At 37.2% G+C, this 21,447-nt stretch overlaps 1 protein-coding gene across 3 annotated transcripts in view; it reads right to left on the bottom strand.

Annotated features, from left to right (window-relative positions):
• Positions 1-21,447, bottom strand: part of SMURF2 (SMAD specific E3 ubiquitin protein ligase 2) — a 66,339-nt gene that overhangs the window by 14,425 nt on the left and 30,467 nt on the right. For all 3 annotated transcript variants that reach the window (XM_083805362.1, XM_083805363.1, XM_083805361.1), the window contains exons 4-10: positions 13,070-13,203; positions 11,811-11,876; positions 8,218-8,302; positions 6,889-6,972; positions 5,368-5,570; positions 5,117-5,201; positions 2,555-2,713 (exon numbers count right to left, since the gene is read on the bottom strand). In XM_083805362.1, the coding sequence (XP_083661488.1) occupies positions 2,555-2,713; positions 5,117-5,201; positions 5,368-5,570; positions 6,889-6,972; positions 8,218-8,302; positions 11,811-11,876; positions 13,070-13,203 (816 nt within the window). The remainder of the gene's footprint in view (positions 1-2,554; positions 2,714-5,116; positions 5,202-5,367; positions 5,571-6,888; positions 6,973-8,217; positions 8,303-11,810; positions 11,877-13,069; positions 13,204-21,447) is intronic.

Raw genomic sequence — 21,447 nt, forward strand, 5'->3', positions numbered from 1 at the left:
TAAGTGAGATTCTTATTTAGAGCTAATCACAAGTAAAAGTGTATTTAATTGATACACAAATCAAAGCAGAAATCATAGAATCATACAACCATTAAGGCTGAGGAAAGACCTCCAAGATCTAGTCCAACCAGCAAATGTTATTGTGCCTTCTGCATTTTCTGATTCCATAAGGACAATCTTGTGAAAATATCCCTCATATATGCCTACCAGAGAAGGTCATAATTACATACTGAAGTGAGCATACATTCATACTGCCTTTGTGTATACTCTTTTAGTATAAAAACACAGTATCCTAGACATAAAACTAGTTAGTCAAACAAAATGCAGTCTCTGAAATGAGCATGAATTTAAGATCTGTGCATCAAATTAAACCAAATTAAAATAAAGCAGCACTAGAAGAAGAAAAATAAAATGCCATCCTCCATATTAGACTAAAAATAATCAGTGTAGTATTAGCTAAACAATCTGCAGTACTTGAAGTAATTAAATAATTTCTTAAGTTTGTTTTCACAGCTGAATGAATATGCTTGATTGCATACTGTGTTTTGAGGACATAGCTAACTACTTTTCAGGTACCATAACTATCAAAACCTAACATGAACTCTTGGCCAATATTTTAAAAACGGAATTGGTTAACAACTTTGATTATTTTCATAACTTCTAATGTCACCACTGAAAGAACAAATTTCTTTATTCAGCCCAACAGAAGTCAGTATTACCGAACATAAAATCTTTATTACAATTTTGAGCCTAGAACTATCACACCCGTTCCACCCAAACACTAAACTTATTTCTCAGATAATTTTAAAAATTACAAGCCTGAAGCATATTGCCTGTTTGGTTTTTTTTCTGTTCTTGTTTTTTTAAAGAACAAATGATGAGGTGGGTTTCATTTTTTCACATATCCCGTTTTGTGCAATAAAAGAATAAACACCAGAAAAGATTTATCAGGCAGCAGATTTTGCTGATGACACTGTTGGTTGAATTTCTGAAATCCTTCCCTAATGAAAGACAGATGTACAAATGAAAAAGAACTACTACAGTGTGCTTAAGTTTAAAAAAATGCAAAATGGTTCTGGAACTTGAAAGCCAAAGTGGATTTTTTTAGATGAAAAGCTACCTATGTATTGTCCTTCACAACACATGTTGACCTAGCCACTATGTGCCTACTACCATTTAAAAATAAATATACCTGTGAAGGACAGTTTTTTCAAATATAGACCAGTTAACTAAATGTTCTAGTTAGGAATTACATTGTTGTAGTTAAGAGGGTCTGAAGTTTTTCTTGGTTAACGTATCTAAATCTCATTAACTCTCTGGATGATGGGAACTTTTACTAATGCTCTGTAATATACAAAAATAAAAACAATGACTTTCTAAACAAATAAATATTTGTCAATATTTAGACTTGCCTCCCTCTTCGGCTAGTAACTTCAAATGGGTATTGGGCAAAGGCTAGCCAACTTTTATGCACAAAGCTACATGCAACTCCTGGATATTACTTTATTCCTCGGTTTTGTCTTTTCAGTGCTTGCTGCCATTATTGTTTGCTTCAGCTTCTCTTCCCAAGGATTCACTTCCTTAAAATGACTATTCCTCACACTTATTCCTTGCCCAGGGCCGCACATTACTTTCTATCTTACCAGTTCTTTATTTGTTCCTTCCACTTAACACCCACTTAATAGTTTACAGGTGTTTCCCAAGAGTATTAAAAGGTGTTAATAGGAGAAACAATAGAAGCAAATTCCCACAGAGCTCGGACAAACTGATAGCCATGTCGAGGCAAAACAGAAACGTTTGTTCACATTTTGGTTTCCATTTTCAGTAGAGTTCGTCAGGATGAAGTGAGTACTTGGGAATGAAAACAACAGCCAGAATCCTTTTGAGTTTCCCTTTCTCTTTTTAAAATTGTGATACTAAAATGTGATATCTGCACTAATGCAGAGGAAATAGGTTTTTTTTTGTTTGTTTTTTGTTTTTGTTTTGTTTTTAGTGGTAACAAATCCAATTTAAATTATTGGTGTCTTATTTTTGAGAACATCTCAACTCGTCTTACACTCTAAAACTGAATGTAGGGGCTGAATTACTTCTCTTTCTCTCAGAAAAATAGTTGGGCACTTCTGTACCCTTGCCTAACTCAATTGGGTATTGAATGCAATCTGATATTTTTAAAACAAGCACTCCATCACTGAAAGTAGTACAAAGCAAAAAGAAAAGGAAAGAAAGTGTCTGTCTCGCTGTTGGAATGAATTCCACAGGCCAGTCTTTTGCATGGGAAGGCACTTGCTTCCCCCCTCCCTCCCGGCCCCGACTCCTGGCATCACAATAGCCACATTCCTGTCTAAATGCTGCTAGAGGGTGGTTGTTTTTGTTTTTTTGTTTTTGTTTTTGTTTTTGTTTTTGTTTCACTTTTTTGCTTTGTTTTGTTTTGTTGCTGCTGTGCTTCAAATACTACTGAATGGCAGAATACAACTTGATATAAAATCTAGTACCCCTTAAGAGTCACTTTCCTTCCTCTATTACATTCAACATGTGCTGGAGACTTTAGACTTACTTTAATACTAAATGCAAGTTAGCAGAAAGCCGTGGGTCCGTAAACTGCGTTGTCCTGTTGTTATGGTCAACAAAATAAACTCTGCCTGTTGCTGTATTTCGGATCTCCCATCCAGGAGGCAGGGGACCAAGCTCTTCACAATTGATGTTGCTAAGATCCCTGTGAAAACAAATATAAAATGAAAAATACCTCAGCATTTGGCCTCTGAGCCAAACAAGCGTAAATGTAACAGAACAATTCCATGAAGTCTGAGAAAATGTATTGTTTCAGAAACTTGATCTGTTCAGCTGGAATCTCTGCTCCCTAGGTGCAAGCCCACCAAAGAAAAAACACACACCCCAGAACACATGCCGCGGGGAAAAAAATTCTTATCAAATAACCTTCATTTTTACAAACTAACTTCAGATGTTAAATTAATAGAGGCTTAAAACAAAAATAAAGGCCACTGCCATATTTGCCAGAATGGAATTGCAGTTCTACACCAATTCTGACAGAAAACGTTTTTAAAACAACATTAGTCATGTAAGGAACTCTGAATCACACTTTAAAAACTCCTACAAAACAAAAGTATATTTCTGAAGAGTTACACTTTCCATGAAGAATTATGCATGGAATATGCATGTAGGCCACAGCTGATTTTTGCTCCCAAACCCCAAGTGCTAGTGGGAAGCAAACAGGTCTCTAACAAATTATTAAAGAAAAAAAAAGAACAATGACTCAGCTCTGCACTGAGCAATGCAGAGAAACCTTAACTGGTCTCAAGAAAATTCTGCTGAAATTAGGATTACGCAGATTTGTTTCAGAGGCTCACTGAAGACAAGTGTTAGTTTTTCAAACGTCAATAAATGTATGCGATTCACACCTTGGATACCTCACCCTGTCAAGAGCCTTATTTTTGAAGGTGCAAGTCTTCATATCACGTGGTACCATTAGAGCTGATGGGAGGAAAGAGCTGAGGGACATAGAGCCTGAAAAGATGCACTCTACAGGGACTCAAAAAGCTTAACAGCTACTAAAGGAAATACAGGCTCTAGAAATGAGCTTCTGCTGATATTACCCATACACACAGCGCTGCTGAACTGTAGGCTTTATTTTTACTAGCGAAATGACTGTGGCATATTAGCATAAAATACAATGTTTCTTAGAAATGACATAAGCTCTGTCCTGTCATCGTGGCTGGTACATGCAAGCAGCCAAATTTTGTTCTCAGAGACACTCACACAGTTTCTGTTGCCACACCTAAAAGCAGTCCTAACTTGGATTTTGTACAAAATCATTACAAAACAAACTTGAGGAAACTTAACTTTCTTCATTTTTTAATATGACTTTTTTTTTTTAGAGAGGTCTAGTTTCTAGTTTTATATAATATGTAAATCATGTGAACAAATACTTCCTAATACACAACTGCCAACTCTATTTCACTCTCATGTTTCAGATAATGCATCATAACAAAGGATAATTTTGTAACACAGAAGGACTACTAAAAACAATTAGAAGAATCATTTGAAAATGCAATGAAGTTATGGCTACGAGGCACTTTATCCTTCCCAGGAGAGTCAAAATCCATTTCCATGGGAATGAACACCAGCAGCAACTGACAGAATTTTTACAATTCTCATAAATGCCTATACTGGCTGCCAATTCCAAACTGCACACATTAAGAAAAAAAATCCTGTTGAAAATTATTGTCTTCTAAAATCTCAGGATGGTATTGTAAAGAAAATCAGAAACTAACAATAATTCCCACGTTTTCTTTCTTTCCTTTCATATACATCAGAAATAATCATGTGCTCTTTCCCTTTTCTGCTCTGTAAAGGGAAAAAAGCTGTAAAAAAGCCAGGGTAGTTTTAGATATTTGCTACTATACCCAAGTGGAAAAAAAGATTTGTTGTTGTTCTATCTTGTTTCAGTTGGTTGGGTTGTTTGTTTTTTTTCTTTAAAAAAAAAATCCCAGCACTTTGAACATCGCTCACCATTTCAGCTTCCAGGCTTTTTATGACCCAGCGTCTCCAATTAATTTCTTCAAAATGGACTACATTTCCCATTCCTTGAGTTAATTATATTTGGTAGTCTGAACACTGGACAATAATTCTCACAGCCAAGTAAATTTAAGTGAATTTTTAAAGATGAGTGCCGTTCAGTACAAATGCTGCATCTTAAATATACATGGCACCCACTAGATTTTCCAAAGTTTTCTCCTTTGTCTGCTCCCTATCTAAAATGATCACATTTTACTATCACATTTGTCACACAATTTGTTCCTCATAAACTTATATTGCCAGTTTCTCAGGTCTTGTTAATTTCAGAGACTGAATTTAAAAAAAAATAAAAATTTCTACATCACTGTAGTTTGTTTCTTGATTCTCCATTGCATTAAAGTAATAATCTGAAGAAGTGAGGAAAATAGACGAATTCATTTTGATGAATGACTTGTTAAAATGAGTTTTTTAGGGTCCAACAGTAAATATCTATATATCAAATACTATGGAGACAACTATTAGAAGAGCACTGGTTAAACTATTTTAATTTGACACCTTAAGGATACTTTCATCATTTTCTTACCTAGGCACTCTTGGATCGTGCCACGTGCTAACACCAGTCTGAGTATGCAGAAAATAGACCTGACCTTGCTGAGTCGTCCTTTGCTCTGTGAAATCAAGACAAATTAATAACTATAAGAACAAAACATGTAATACAAAAACTCGCAAAGACTGCTTTCCCCAAACTAAGTAATCAAAAGCATTTAATATATGATGAGATGTAACCCATTTTTCCTGCTCCCCAGGAGACGTACAATAAATTAATTTACATACCATAGCCTTCAGGTAAATCAGGAGGAGTGTGCAAGTGTGTCCTGCTCATGTAATTCCTGTGCCTCTGTGACCTGACTCTCCTCTCTGCCAGCCGGGGATCTGATGACTGCCCGCATGTTGCACCGTTTGTTCCCGTAATTGGAGTGTTCTCATCCACAAAACAGCTCAGCGGTCTGCCTGGACTGGAGTATTCAGATGCTGGCCTGTTGGGAAAAATGTGAAAATTATGTGCTTTCTCTACCAGAAGCTTCTGTCACAGTTACCCGTGGAGCAAGATGCCCTGACAATGGGCAGAAAGCTGCTGTTCTGAGCTGTTCTGTTCATCCCAGAGCGATCACTAAACCTCCTCATCTGTGCTAGGGTCTGACCTGACACTTTAGTGCATGATGCTGCAGGATCAAGATCATATCAAATGCTCATGTGAGCAGTTCCCACCCTAAAAAAAAAAAACAAGAGTAAAAAACTGAGAGTGAAACTATTATTTTATGAGCAGCATATAGTTCAAAATTTCTCACTTGCCTTCATATGGCTGAAGAAGCTATAATGTCTCATTATTCCTTTTAACCTTTAAGGAAGGTTATTAGGCGAGGATGGTGAAAACGGGCTAAGTGAGATAGAAACAGTTGTTCTTGAGAGCTTGACAGGAAGAGGAAACATTGAATGTTATGGTTTCATATCTCAGTGCTGCTTTTAAAAGGACGTAAAATGGGTTAGAGGGATTGATAAGAATGCAGGAAACCCCCCTAACCAAGTTATGTATTTTGTATTTATTTTTCTATTGTGAACATGTCTAGTGCTTAGAATAGGGGTTTTAACATACCAGAAAAGAATAGACAGACATTAAAAAGCTGTTCAGTACATTCAGTCACTTTAAAACTGCTAATATATATCAGAGCTGGCAGCATTAACAGTTTACATTATTTTATGTCAAATATGGTTACATACAGAGACTGGAATAATATTTATTGAGGGTGCAAGAGAGAGCTGATAGGCAGAGACAGTCTGCAGAAGAGTGAAAAACACACACTGACACTGTCTACAGTTCAGGTAACAGCAAAACTGGTTTGAAGAAATGCTTTGCAATGCACATTTTTGGTTATTAGAGCAGGTGATTGTAATGATTTTAAAACGTGTTCTGTAACAAACAGTTTTTAACGTTCTGCATTACACCATCATAACATGCACATAGCTATGAGACATAGCTCACGATCTCTTTATTCACCTCTTACAATGTCTCCACACTGTAATGGCTGTATTTATATGGTTCTACCATAGCAGCTTTACAGGAGAACGATGCTAGTATTCAGGTAGAAGAAAATCTAGTCAGAAGGATTATTCTGAATTAAATACTGGACAGGACGAAGGAGTAAGATGCTAGAAAAGAAAAGCACACAGCGTTTGTACAGGGACTCTGAGGAATGCTGAATACTTCCTGGTAGAGACACAGACTCCCTTGCGGTCAGTGCTCCTGGTCAGCAAACAGACTTCACCACACGCACGGTCTCCTGAACAATTTCTTACCGTGTTGGTCGTTCCCACTGAGTTGTTCGTGTAATATGATTTAAATACTGGATCCTTCCAGAAGCAGTCCTCCGTTCCTCCCACCTAGAATTCAGACATTGAGAGATAAGGCAATGAGTGGTATTTCCAGGAAACCAGGGCACTAAATGTTTCCAACATAAATGCCAACTCAGGAAGACGTACACTATTATGAATCATATTAGCTGAACAAGGTAACAGGAAACAACTGAAAGTTCAACTCTCAATTAATTTTACATGCTTCTCTCCCTTGGAACTAGGCATATCATTAAAAATATCATACCACGTTCAATAAATCTTTGAATTCTAATTAAATCCAATTAACCATAAAAAGAAACTTTTTGACAACATCGTGTTTAGTTTTTCTAAATTTAACTTTGTCCTTATAAGTCCTCTTGTAGTGTTTTTACCAATACTTGCTTCACTAAAAAAGTCACCTTCAAATAACAAGATTTTTTTATTACTATTTTTGCACTTCAAAATACATGAGACAATACGACTGTGCAGTTACACAATTATATAAGCAATATTTACACAATTAACATTTTAAAGTGAAAATTCAAAAGCATTTTCAAGAACACTCGTGACTTCCTCAGACTCTAAACTAAAAAAAGAACGCTGTTTAGGACTTACATGATAATTTACATTTTAAAGCTCATCACCTGAATTATCAGTTTGTCTTGTATTTACCTGCAAAGAATCACATTCAAAGGTTCTATGTTTGCTCTGAAAAAGTTGATGACAGCACCACAACCTAAAATAAAGCATTTTTCTGTATTTGCAAAACTTTTTGCTAGGTGTTAATGATGTCATTAACTCTCACAGGGATAAATCAAAATCCCAAACCCAGCATTTGGCAGGTAAATACAGCAAGAACTCAGGCTCCATTAGCTCTTCCAATCATGTTTTATTCACCACAATTTACATGGAAGAAAAAAGTGATCCATTTTTACACAGCTCTGTAGAAGATGGCCAGGCTTGTGCGATCACTACATTGCTACAAAACTACTATATGGACGTAGCTGGTCAGCTGTCAGTGACTTAAGATTATAGTAGCTTATCAATTCTATAACGTGGAAAAAAGTATATTTTAAAACTGCATTTATGTTTATATGCCACCTCCCACTTTCAAAAAAAAAGAGACAAGGGTCAAACTCTTAAACACTCCGCGTAGCCTGGCTGGCATATCGCCTGTTCCTAAATTTAAAAATGTAGAACAAAAATAAATTAACCTATTTTTACTTTGACTTCTCATTACTGCAGAAGTCTGTTGTGTGAGCTGTATTTGTATTGACAGTGGAGTCAGCTTACCCATCTGGCAAATCGTTATCAAATAAACGACTGCAATCCACAACTTGTCCTCCTGTGCCTATTCGGTCTCTGGACTGAAGACTTACTATTAAGATAATAAAAGAATTATTAAAGATATTACACCTGCGTGTGAATTACAGTTACAGCTGAAAGAGAAGCAGTAAAATTTGAAGGACTAAACTGAACCACGTTCTGGATATTTTTTCCTTCCCACCAATCAAAGTTATACAGCAACAACACGTTTTCACACACGTAATTCTCTACACACTACTTCAGAAAGCTACCTTGAAGAACATGAACACAAGGCAGGAAAAGAAGCTAACTCAAACTGTCATTAGGTTTTCCCTGTACGAAGCAGACTGTAACGTAACAAGCTGCCCTGGTAGCACCTCATGCAGAATGGCTCCAGCAGCAAGCGGGACAGTGCTAGCACCAGGTGTGTACTGCTAACAGGAAGGGAGAACTGCCCGTTGGAGGCTTTAAAACAAGAAATTCTTTGTAGTTTTGACTCCTTACTATGTATTTTGTGTGCACATGAAATTCTACACACACACACACAAAATCAGGCAGAAATTAACCACTTTTTTTTTTTTTTTTTGCTTTTAAAAGAGCTTTTGGTTTGCTTTTAACAACAAAGTGATTATTTAAGAACTAAGTATGTGCTGTGGCACATATTTCTTGAAGTGGCACTACTCTACCTCTGGACAACAAAGCCATGTTTACATGTAAAGTGAAAAACTCAGAGACCTGAATCTAGACACAACCAGACATTCATCCAGATCACAAAGTTGCAAACAGATGTAATAGTACTGGTAACTTTTGCCAGAGACACCAAACTTTCAACAACATGTTTTGAAGCTTAAATTTTGGGCCCTTAACAGACCAGCCCAGGGAGCCCTGCAGCACCTGGTTGCCTTATTCCTTATTGTTATTTACTTCTTGTCTTCCATGAACACTAATATTACTATGCACCTTCTTAGAGTGAGAGACACCTTAAATTTAATTTCAAACAAAATGAAATCTTAGATGATGTATTTATTCTGCAACAAACCCACACAAGTTCACACTGCTGCATGTAGGCAAGGTTTGGCAAGCAATACACACAGAAAAATGAAACTAAACAAAGGCAATTACCTCCTCTTTGCCTATGTGAGGACCAAAATTTGTGTACAGCTTCATTTTGTAATGAGTAAGGATTCATTTTTTCTGCACCGCCACATCAGAAATAAAATGGTGGCACAGAAGACAGCTGCAAGATTAAGACACAGTTCAGGTGCCCTTTGCCTCCACTACTCACATGAGTCCCCTTTTCTTTCCCCCCTTTGAAGATAACCTTAGGATTTTAAGATAGAGATCCCCTTGCTCACTGACCCAGATTATAAAGTCATGACCACTGTGCACTTGATTTGTAACGTTATTATCCTCTGAAGGTATCGTTTACATTTGAATCTTGTTTTTCAATCTCGCATAGCTTCTTCATTTAAGTGGATTTATCATTAAAAGTACTGAGAGTACATTTATATCTTATTCTATTTTGTTACTAATTTTTAAACAGTATTTTCGCACCACATAACTGCAGTAGAATTACCTAGTTCTACTCAGGCTCATCGACTCATTCAACAATATTGTGTTAGTGAAGAAATATTAAGACGTAAGGAGATTAATAATGACAATTTCAACAGAAGAGACAGGAGTCTCTGCAGTCCTACCAAGCATGCATCAAATTCAAACACAGCCATGACTGAGGAAACCTTTCTGACGGTAACAGCGTAAAGCAGAACATACAGATGTGTTCTAACAGTCTCTGCTGTAACCTGACAAGCTGTGTTTTTTCTAGGTTTAATGCATGACCCAGCAGCTCCTGCTAACTAGGGACACATCCTAAGAAGCATGCCAAATGAACAAATGCTGCTTTGGCTATACCACTTTCCATGACCACAACAGGTTAAGCCAACTGGTCAGGCTGGTTTCTGGCCACACTGCTGACAGCAAGTTCTCTCTGATATCTCTGAAGTGTATTGGCCATGCCCACACTGCATGGTATTTGACCCAGGTTTCCCATTTGGTATCCCAACAGCCTTGAGAACTGTTTGTTTGCTTGCTTGTTTTGTTTTCTCTTGTTTAAAGTGCCCAAATTAAGACTATCATTCTCAACTTGTGACAACAAGGATGCACGTTGCATACTCTGGAGGGCAGCATGAGAGCACATCACGGTGTGAGGGTACAGTCCCTGCTAGTATCACGTCTGAAGGACTGCTGTGGGCAGAGGGCATCTCTGCTGTGTAGAGCAGGCCGTGAACAAGCTCCCTCCTCAGCTGTGCTCAGTCTGTTCTTAAAAAGCACTCCACAAAATAAAACAAGCAAACAACAACACCACAAATCCAACAACAACCAAACAAAAGCAAAAAACAAACACACACACACAAACAGGATGTACAAAGCATGGGTGATCCAGGGACCAGCATACTGGAGCACAAACTAAAAAGCAAGCCAAACTGACAACACAACACACCCTAGAAAAATGACTGTTTTATTCTTTATTCGTCTGTGCAAGCTCAAATGGAAAATATAATGTTCAAGAATGGTCTGGAAGTGTCAGCACTGCACTTACAGTTCCACATTTCTACCATCATTTAATCCTATTCTACCACCTTACTCTTATGTGAACACTGTGCAAACACTTGCAGATCAGATGCTAGACAGACGATAAAAGCAACATGAAGAGAGAAAGTCTTAAGTATTAATCAACAGGACTTCAAGGAAAACAAAGATATACAATGAAGCCCCTATTTGCCAATTGCTTTTTCAATAGCTTTCTCTGTCTGACTAAACAAGGATGATGCTTGGATATTATTTGAAATAACAATTGAACATAATACTGAACATACAAACTCACTTTTTAATCCCCATCTCCAAAAACTCTAACACCTTGCCATAAATATAGACTCCTTATCCTGATCCACATCTTTTTGACATCTTACATTACCTGTTTGAAACACCGTCCTCTGAAACAACCAACAATGCACCAAAAGGAGGTTTATGAAGTTATTTGTGGGATGCTTATTTTTCAATTTGCCGGCTTCAAGAAGTTTTTTGTTTGTTTGTTTTAAATATAATTATTTAACGTTTATGATGTAGCAGAACAAGAAAGCACAGTTATCGAGACCGGTGTCAGGCCTCTTAATAACCCTAAATGAACTGACCATTTTAAAAATACTCTCCTGTTACAGCAAGATGTTCTATCTTTGCACAAAACCTCCAGGAACCACAGCTTTACAGGAACTCTCAATGGCCAAGACACTTGTACTCAGTATTTCCACAGGAGGTTCAGGCTTGAACTGCCACCTTTGTTTAGAGCGAAATTCAACACTTTCTAAATAAGTTTTGTATTATATGTGTATGGTCTTAACTATCCCAACAGTTATAATTTTATATATATACACACACACATACACTTTTGTCTTGAGGTCAATGGTTTTGGCACTAAACACTGAATTTAAAAAAAAAAATAGAGAAACCTGATATCTAGGTAGTGTATTTCCACAGCTACTTTTAAGCTCTAAGTGAACTAAAAGATTAAAAGCCTTACTTACCTACTATCTGTCCTCTAACAGTATCGTTATCATTTGGCCCAAGTTTGCACAGATCCAATCTCTGATCTACAAAACAAGGACACAAAGTATAAATCATACAACATTTTGCTGCTTTTGAAAGGCAGGCTGAAGTACCATGAGAACAAAATTCATCCTAGCATATAATACTTAAGACTTCAAGATATGGGGGGAGCAGAGGGGAAGAAGCAGGGAAGGAAAATTAAAAATCTTAAGACATCATCTTCTGTAATTCTGAAACAGAAAAAAAGATTAAAGTACATTTTCTTTAATATATTTCCTACTACATGAAGCTCCTTTAGTTGATAGAAGTTTACATATATAGATAGCTCAAACGACTCTCAAGAAGTAACTTGAACTCTCACCCCTTGTGATATGTCGCTCTCATCCCTATATATAATCCCGTACTGGTAGAGCACAGAGCTAGCCTACAGAATTTGTTCCATACTATGTAGATAGAACTTCATAAAACTGAGCAAAATGTAATGCACTGAAATGTTGATCTAGTAACAAATATTTAACAATTAGAATTTCAGTTATGATTGTCGCCAGGGAGCCTGTTATTTGAAGCAAAATCAGAATGCTTCTCTGCCAGCAAGTTACCCTTTTTTTTTTTAAGTGATCTTTATTGGCAACCACCAATTTTCCATCACAAATGGTGTGCCAAATTTTGTTCAGAAGTAAGCGTGCATCATGACTGATCACTGTAAATGGCACCAATTAGGATAACAAGAAAACTGCATCGTACATGTTAATTTTTTCAGGAGTAAATACAAAGAGCTGTGTTATAAAGCACTTAACATTTTATGACAAAACTTACTAAGCTACTTTTGAAGACTCAGACATTTTAAAATGTAACTTTCACTTCAAGAGATACTTACCTTTTCATCTACCCCTTAACACACCTGTTTTTGAAAGTCACCAGAATCTGTCTTCCTTTAAAATTCCAACACATTTAAGTTCAGTCTTGACAATCTGTAACCAGACTGCCGCACTGAAGTTACCACTGTCTACAGGAATGGGGCAAAAGAACTGAAAAGCCAAAGGCAAGTTATGTTCTCTGACCTGCCCATGCTACTTACCCTCTGCCACAAAGCACTGCTATAAACTACCAAACCAACTGGAATATAAAAGCTTCATAAAACAACAACAACAAAAACTCAATTATGTGTCACTCTTCAACAATTCTGTGCATAAACGAGGTCTGAAAGAGAAGAATCAGTAGTGTTGAGCTTACTTACAACCAGTGTCTTTAAGGCGGTTGATTGCGTTTGAAAGAAGTCTCACACAACCCAGAAAACCAGCTCCCTGCTTTTTATGAATTTTCTTGTGATTCCACACGCTGATTGTTATTGAATCCGACTTCCCAATATATCTGAAAAATGTGAAGAACAGTACTGTGAGTGGCACTCACTGAATGCTTTGAAGATGCTCCAGAAATCACCTTAAGGAAAAAAAAAACAAAAACAAAGATCATCAACCATTACATTAAAAATCGAACATACAGCAGGAGAGCACAACTCATCTGCAGAGATAACGTACACATTTAGTGAAAGTACATTCTATGAAGGAATTTACTTGAATACAAAGTAATCTAAAATCCCAGTTATGGAAGAAGGCTACCAATATCTGTTTAACACAGTAGCATTAACAGACTCTGGACTGTCCCAGGTGAACACATCTCTTCAAGGCTACAAGCATGCTTTGACTCATGCCTATGTTCAGCCTAACTGAAAACAATGGTGATGCTTGTGGAAGATGTATTTATTAGCAGCGCTAGCAGGCAGAGCACTTCAAATGCCAGGACAGAAACTATTAGTTTAGCTTAGCATCCTTCTGCAGCACTCCATCTGCTGCTTCTTTTCAGACTACTCTTCCAACCACTGGGAATGCAAGTCACCCTAGTTTCCATGCTCTTAAGTGCTCAGGGAAAACAGAAGGTAAAGCTATTTACACACCTGCAGTTAATGAACCTTTGGGAAGCTAGTTCAGTACTAAGAAAGCTCAAGAAAGGCCCAGTTTGAAAAATACATCACATTACAAGCGTGACTCATTTCAAAAAGTTCATACTGTATATCTGTTGAGAAGTGCCATGTTCCCTTCCTACCCCCTATTGAAATGGGAATCATGTCCTGTCAGCATTACCATGGGAACGCACTGCAAAGTCTAGATCTGCATCTCACCAAATTCAGGGAACCTGGACGCTATAGGCTATTATATTTTTACTTTATTGCTTCAAGTTTTGCTCGTCAGAAGCAATTACTTTGTGAGCTAGTTTTGGTTTTCAAAGGACAATTTCAAAGCATCTAAGATACGTCAGCCAATGCCAACATTGAATAATATAGTTAATAATACAATATTTCAAGTTGAGGAAAATTAATTTGTAATTAAGGCTTGGAGCCTGAGAACTGTTTGTAGTCCTCCATTCCCAGATCACAGATTCTGGCCTTCTGTAGTTTAGTTCCAAGAGGTTTTTTGTTTCATTTTGAAGGAAAACTAATCAAACAGTTCAATTAATTTCTATGGATCTCTCCCTCACTGACGAAGGTTTTTCTGGCTTTAAAACATCTCAACATTTTCATAAAGGTACAAATGATACTGTCAAGGTTGGCAAACCAAGCAATTGAACTAGCACTCATGGTTTAAAATTGCAGTTCCGATCACGTAAGCTGTCAATTAGCACTTCTCCCTTTTTCCTTTATTGTATAAAACTCAAAGCAGAACTTTGACAATTTTTTTTTTTTTAAACCACCTGCAGACAGGGACTGATCCAAGAAGTAGAAGACAAAAAAGCCTAACTGTAGGCACATACATGAATTTGGTTTAAAATAACCAGTGCACAATTATTATTTTTTTTTTTAAAAAAAAGCTTAAACAAAATCCAAGGTTTTTGGAATAGCAAGCTGATTACATAAGATATGTAAGATTTCTGGCCTTACAACCTTGACAATGCCAATTTTGCATAGAGAAACAAGAGATGAAGATGGGTATTCACGTGCACGGTTGCAGTCTACAATGTTTCATGTACTTAAAATAAATTCTTATGAGAACAAGTTAGGTGCACTTAAAAATAAAGACTTATCATGACCTGTCTTGAATTTTCCAGTTTTCCTTGTTGCTTTAAAAAAGTCAGAGGTATATGGTTAAACACAATTTCATAACAGAACAGTTTGAATAATATGTAGAACAGCTGAATATACAACACAGTTTCCAAGAATTACTGTAACATTTCAGGGTGAGGTTCTCATGGTTGAGCTACAGACAGCAAGCCATCCGTACCAAACAGGTGAAGACTTCTACAGAACTACTAGAGCCTACTCTGTTTTTTTGCACCTGAAAACCTGGCTAATTCACATATTTAAAGGAAATAAGCAAGATACTGCATTTTTAAAATGAAAATGTCTTTTTTCTTCCTCTAAACCAAAGGAAGAAAATAAATAGTTCAGTAACTGCTAGTTGGCTTTACAGTGAAATGCTTCATCTATATTTCTGCATAATTTCAGACATGAAAATATATGGTTGCATTTAGAGAGTGATGGTAGGACAAGTTGACATTTCCAATTTGTTTGGTGGATAAGTTACATTTGTTTTACATCATCTGGCAATAAAGTTCCAACATAAAAGCTTAGCTAGGAATTTTACTTGTTATTAAAAAAGAATGTTCCAAAAATTAAAGTGAATAAGTTAAAATAAACAATTTCATTTTATTGGATGCTTCTTTCTTCCTCCTTATACTACTTATTCAAGTTCTTGGAGGTTCTTTTTTATTATTATTATTTTTATTTTTTAAACTCCATCCCATCAGCAATACCTATTTCACAGCTTAAATCCTTCAACAAAGATAACAGGATTAGCGAAGTGGAAACCTGGAAATTCAATTTCCATATACATTTTTTAACTGCAGAGCATCTGGTCTATTTTCCTGTATTTTCTGAATCTGTAAAATTAGGGCTTTGGATAAGAATTGCATGTTTGGAAATTTCATGAAAACTGCCTATTCTTAGCACTTTCACTTCTAGACAAAAATAAAGTAAATGCAATACTGGAAAACTCTAAAATATTTTAATTGAATTTTAAAACACAGGGAGAATTGTTAGTTTGTCATCTTTGTCAGGGTAGTATTGCCTTCTGAGCCAATATACCACACTCAGGAAGGTTTGGTATCGAGCAACTTTTCAGCCCCATGGCATTATACACATTTTCCCTGAAGAGTTCAGCTTGGTAGAAAAGCAGAATGAAGAAAGTGGAAAAAAATTACTGCTGAAAAAACACATCTCTTCCTGATCACAAGCCAGATGTACTCCCTCCAGAAAGAGAAAAATGCAACATCAAGAGGTATGAACTCAGGCTTGGAAGCCAGGAATTCCCTATTTCTAATCCATGCTGTCACATAGACTTTTTTACGACCTGGACAAATTATTTAGTTTATTTCTCCATTTTCCCATTTTTTATATATATATATATATATATATATATATACACACACACACACATATATATATATACATATTCAGTATAATGGTAGTGTTATGCTTTGAGGTATCAGCTGTTTTCAGGCTAGAGGAGAAGAGGGAGCAGAACAAAAAATATCATCCCGATTTTTTCCTCTTCTCTCCACCCTGACATAGCTCTCATCTCTGGGAGTAGCTGAGGGGTATTTTGAGTCTGCAGGATGGTGAGAAGAGCACCAAGCCAGGGGCTGTGGCTTCACACAGGAATACAGCACACACACGTGGCACTGGCTGGCTGCTCCATTCTCCTCCCCAGTACTTCCCAGCCCAACGTTGAATTAAACCTAAAAGACACTGTAAAGTCCGGGATCGTTAGCAATAACTAGGCAGCTGCAAAGCAAAGTTGGACGATAGGGGAGAATGGTGAGTCTGCCAGGGCAGTGCAGCAGCTTGAGAAAGCAAAGGCACCACGCGGCACTAGAACCTACAGTGAGGAGATTTTGGGAAGCTGCAGAAGCTGGGTGAGGTTTCAGTGAACCAACTGCATCTGAGAGGCGTAACAAGGAAGTAAAGCCATGGGTCCTTCCTGGAGCCTGGGGGTGCAGATTGGCAGGCCACAGAGTAAAGATGGGACCAGGAACTAGGTTTCGGTGGAGATTACAGATCCTTTAAGAGGTAAATAGATGTTATGACTTGCTATACCTTAAAGGCAGAGGCTGACAGGGAGGGCTGGAACAGGCTAGAGAGCACAGGTGAGTGTGGGAAGGCTGTAGGAGAGATCAACACTATGACAGAAAGGAAGAAAGAGGAAGGAAGAGAAAAAGGCTATTTGATAAGTTTCAAAACTACTGGTTTAGACAGTGGTTAAATGCTTCGGAAGCAAGACGACCTGTAAATGCATTAAGTCTGGTTATCCAAAGCTTTGAGCAAAGGCCTGAACAACAGGGAAAACACAAACAAGACTGAAAATAAGGAAGGGGAATACATCCAGGGCAAGCATGGTATTTTACTGACATTAAACTGCATCCAGACAGCAACTATTTGGCAATCTCTCTCTGGAAAGTCTCCCAGATTTCCCCCTCTACACACACCCATCTAGACTGAAGAATCTAAGCAACTAATTCAGCTGCTTCCTTTCACACTAAAATCTGAATTAAGGGCCACATAAGGCAAAAACAAACCCTTTTTTGTTCTTTACAACACCACAGAAATATATATATATTTAAATCTTATACAGCAGAGTAGCTATTATGCTGAATCACGTTAACAAAACAAAAATTCTCTTTGAATTAGCCACCTAATTCAGACATTATTCCATAAATATACTACAAGAGATCCATCTTACTGTGTCAATTACATATGCTATCACATAATACACAAGATTAATTAGCCGCAGCGTTAACGTGTTATACAATTCCTAGACTGGGGACACTTCAATCAATCCAACATGGCTAAGAGACAGTTTTCCTGCATGTAAGCCTACTACAGTCTGGTAAAGAACAGCAAAATTCTTCATGGTAGGAAAAAAAGCAACATTCTGCTTTAAAAAAAACAACTATATAACTCCACCTTCCTCTGGTGGATTTCCTACACTTTGTGGTGACAGAAGCAAGCAGGCATTCTGCCACCGAGGCTCCATCGGTTATGCTTGGTGTGCAAAGCATTTCCTGTAACAGTGGAAGTGTCATAAGTCAGGCTAGCGTTCCCATGCAATGGTGTGTTGTTAGGGTAAACATTACAAAGTTGTAAAAGTTGTAAAATATACAATTATTTTCAAAGAAAGGGAATATTAAGTCCTGTAGGCTATGAGGTCTGCCATCAGGTGTTTAGCGGTAGGATGGTAACTATTAGTTGTTTTTTTTTTTTCTCTCCAAAAAGAGAAGTTCGTTATCTCATTATCTGGTTCAGATAATAGGTTCAGTTGAGACCCGACACTAGGTATATTACAGTAAAAAGTTATCATAAAATAAAAGCCAAACAGTGACTGGCAGACAGACTGTTGTATTAAAGACAAGTGATCGTCTCTTGCTGTTTCAAATAGGAACTGAAGACTAGGGAACTGGTATTTATAAATGGAAATACATTTCCATAGAGTTAAGAAAGGAATGACAGGTAAGACAATAAGATGGGATAAACGATTATAAAGAAAATTTTGAGAGGGAGAGGCTTATTTTCAAATTACAAGGCTTGCCAGAACACTGAATTGTAGTTTGGATTATAAATGCTCTGTATACTTCTGTGTCATTAAGAAATTCAGCTGCTAGAATCAAGCACAGGAGTTATCCCTAGAGATCAGATAATTTATATTGAAAATAACATCCTAAATAAGCAAAATCTAGTTTTATTATGGATTCTCTTCCTTAAAAAGGAAGTTTTGCACAGGTGCAAATTCCTTATGACAATCCAGCAAGACCTCCCTCCCCCAAATCTCATAAAAATACAAGCTAAGCATAGTGAAAGAGATCTGTACCTGATTAAAAGCAATTTATTCCCAGTCTCCCTGAACAAAAACACAAATGAGTCAGAACACTCGTGAAGAACGAAAGGAAGGTCTAAGAACCTTTATGAAAAACTGAACATTTTAAGTAACATCCAATTAATTTTAAATGCTGTGACACTGAGATACCCCCAAATCTGCCTCAACAAAATATTCTGCCAGAAGCCCCTTTTCTATGTTTTGTGTAAAACGATACAATCAGTCTTGCTTCAAAGCTAAGACAACTACAGTATCCAGACACAAATATGATTTGTTCTATAAAACAATGTAAAAATACCTTCTATTCATCCTTCCTTGAAAATTATAACCAGAAAGGATTTTTTGCCAAAAGATTTTACTATCTTTTCCATTACTGTCATTGCATATTAACACCCTCCCTTGTTTCCCATGTCCTCTGCTCCTCCTCCTCTCTAAAAGGCAACCAAGTCTCCAAATCATGAGAACGTGGAGCACTTACAAGCCCTCGTAACCCATTCCTGTCAACTGCTTGTTGGCATTGCTACCACAGCACTTCAAACATGAAGTAACAGCTGGCAGATATTGGGGGAGAAGTGGGGAACTGCTGACAGTTTCAACATAGAACTTAGCAGCAGGTAACTACAGAACTAAGGTCCATCATTCCTCCTTCGCAAGCAACCCTTCACAAGCTGTCCAGAGGTTAAAAGAAGGCTTTACACACAAAGACTCCACCACGTTGACAGCATTTTGCTTTCCACCTTACTCTCCTTTTAACCCTGTAAAGCTATGCATTAATACTCATTAATGGGCCTACCTAGCTAAACAACAATAAAAGCCTATGCTCGCTTTTCAGTGATTTTTCTTTAGTCTAGGTCTAGTCTGATCCTGCCAACTCCAGCTCGTGTGAGCAGCAGACCATCAGGGACAGTCAAGGAATGCATCTTGTGGTTTAGCTTCATCCAGTGCAGAGATGCTTGATGCTGGAAGCCAGAGCACAGCAAGTGGAGATGACCGAGAGATTCGCCTCACGAATTTGCTCCTGATGCAAGGTAATACAGTAGCACAGACACGCTGCTGCTGACCCAACACAGCTGGTTTAATTGGCAAAACATTACACACATGACTTCCCCCATCCAGCTACCTTCTTGGGGGTTACATAAATTGAATCCATTTACCCAGAAGTCAGATAGAGCGAGTGCAAGGGATGCTGCATACACACACGCAGTAAATTGGGAAAGAGGTTGAAACAGGACAGAAAAAAAGCCTTCCAATACAGGGAGCAGCAGGCTGCAAGATCAGGGCAATCTACTCTAGAATTTCACCATAAGGACACTGTGCAGACTGTTAATTGCTGTTGAAAAAGCTCAAGCTAAATTTTCACAAATGGATGGCCAGTCTTGGAGAGGGTGTGGCAGGACAGAGGTCTGAAATCTGCATGCATGTGTCTTTAGGTAAATTCTATCCAAATCAGCATTTAGGTTTAGTAACCTATAAAAAAGAGGTTTAAGAGGTTTAGCAACATATAAAAACAAAGTAACTTAGAAGTCTTTCTGGAAAAGAACCATAACTTCTATGTGATCTTAAATTGATTTTATAAATCCATTTTTCTGATTAATCTGAATTATGGTCTCATATGCAAAATCCAACATTGGACTGAGTTTCAACAATAAATATATAATACAGAGCTTTCCTCAGTGAAAGTTCTGTTATTTCACTAAACTGCCAATGGTATTTTATTAAGTACTAATGAAAGTGTTTTGTAACCTGCACTGAATTAGGAACAGTGACTTCACCCATTTAGTCTTGGATACTCAACTGTAGTCTTCCACATTCTGCTGAAAAACCTATCAACCTGCTTTTCTCCACTGGGAATAACAGGCACAGGCAATTCCCTGTGTACTAGTACTTAACATAGGATTTAACATAGGTTTGCTGACGTCCAAAGCTAACCTTTAAAACACAGATATGTTGCTGTACTATGAAACTGGGTTAGCGTCACACCAGCATAAAAGCTCTTCATATAAATATGCTCAAACAGTTTCTAAAACAGATACAGATGGAGGGAAAAAAAAAGACCTGAACAATGCCTTAGAAAGAAAGAAGGACACAACGAGGTAAAACTGTTCACTTCTTTTCCTCATCTTTCATACCAAGGAAAAATAGAAAGGTACAAGGATAAAAGGACAGGGAAAATAAATCATGAATGAGCACAAAGAAAACTACATAAAAAAATAAAAGCTTTAAAAATCATATTGTATGAAATATTATATGCTTTAGAAAAACAGAGGAAAAACATGACATATACATGCCATACTGATTATATTGCTCGACAGCACTGAAAGATGATCAAGCAATCATAACATAAGAATTTATAGTGAAAGAACATTTGAGACAGAAAATAATATAAAGGAGAAAAAGCTGAAGAGGCAGACTGATGGAAAGACACTAATAATATAAGACAAAAACATGAAGAACAGTTTGAGGGAAATACTGTCAATTACTTCATTTTAGAGAGGTGTCAGTATGAAAATATTGCAATAAAATAATGCTTTAGTACACGTAAGGCATGCTGCAGACATCCCTAGAAAATCAAGTACTGTGTTTACATTTTGAAGGAAATGAGAAAGTGGAATTTTCACGCAAACTACTAAACTCTGGGACATTTTCCAAGCTGTAAATAGGTCAGCATTATGAATTTTGGAAAATTTCTGTG

Source organism: Anser anser, assembly GCF_964211835.1.
Source record: "Anser anser genome assembly, chromosome: 19".
NCBI lineage: Eukaryota > Metazoa > Chordata > Aves > Anseriformes > Anatidae > Anser > Anser anser.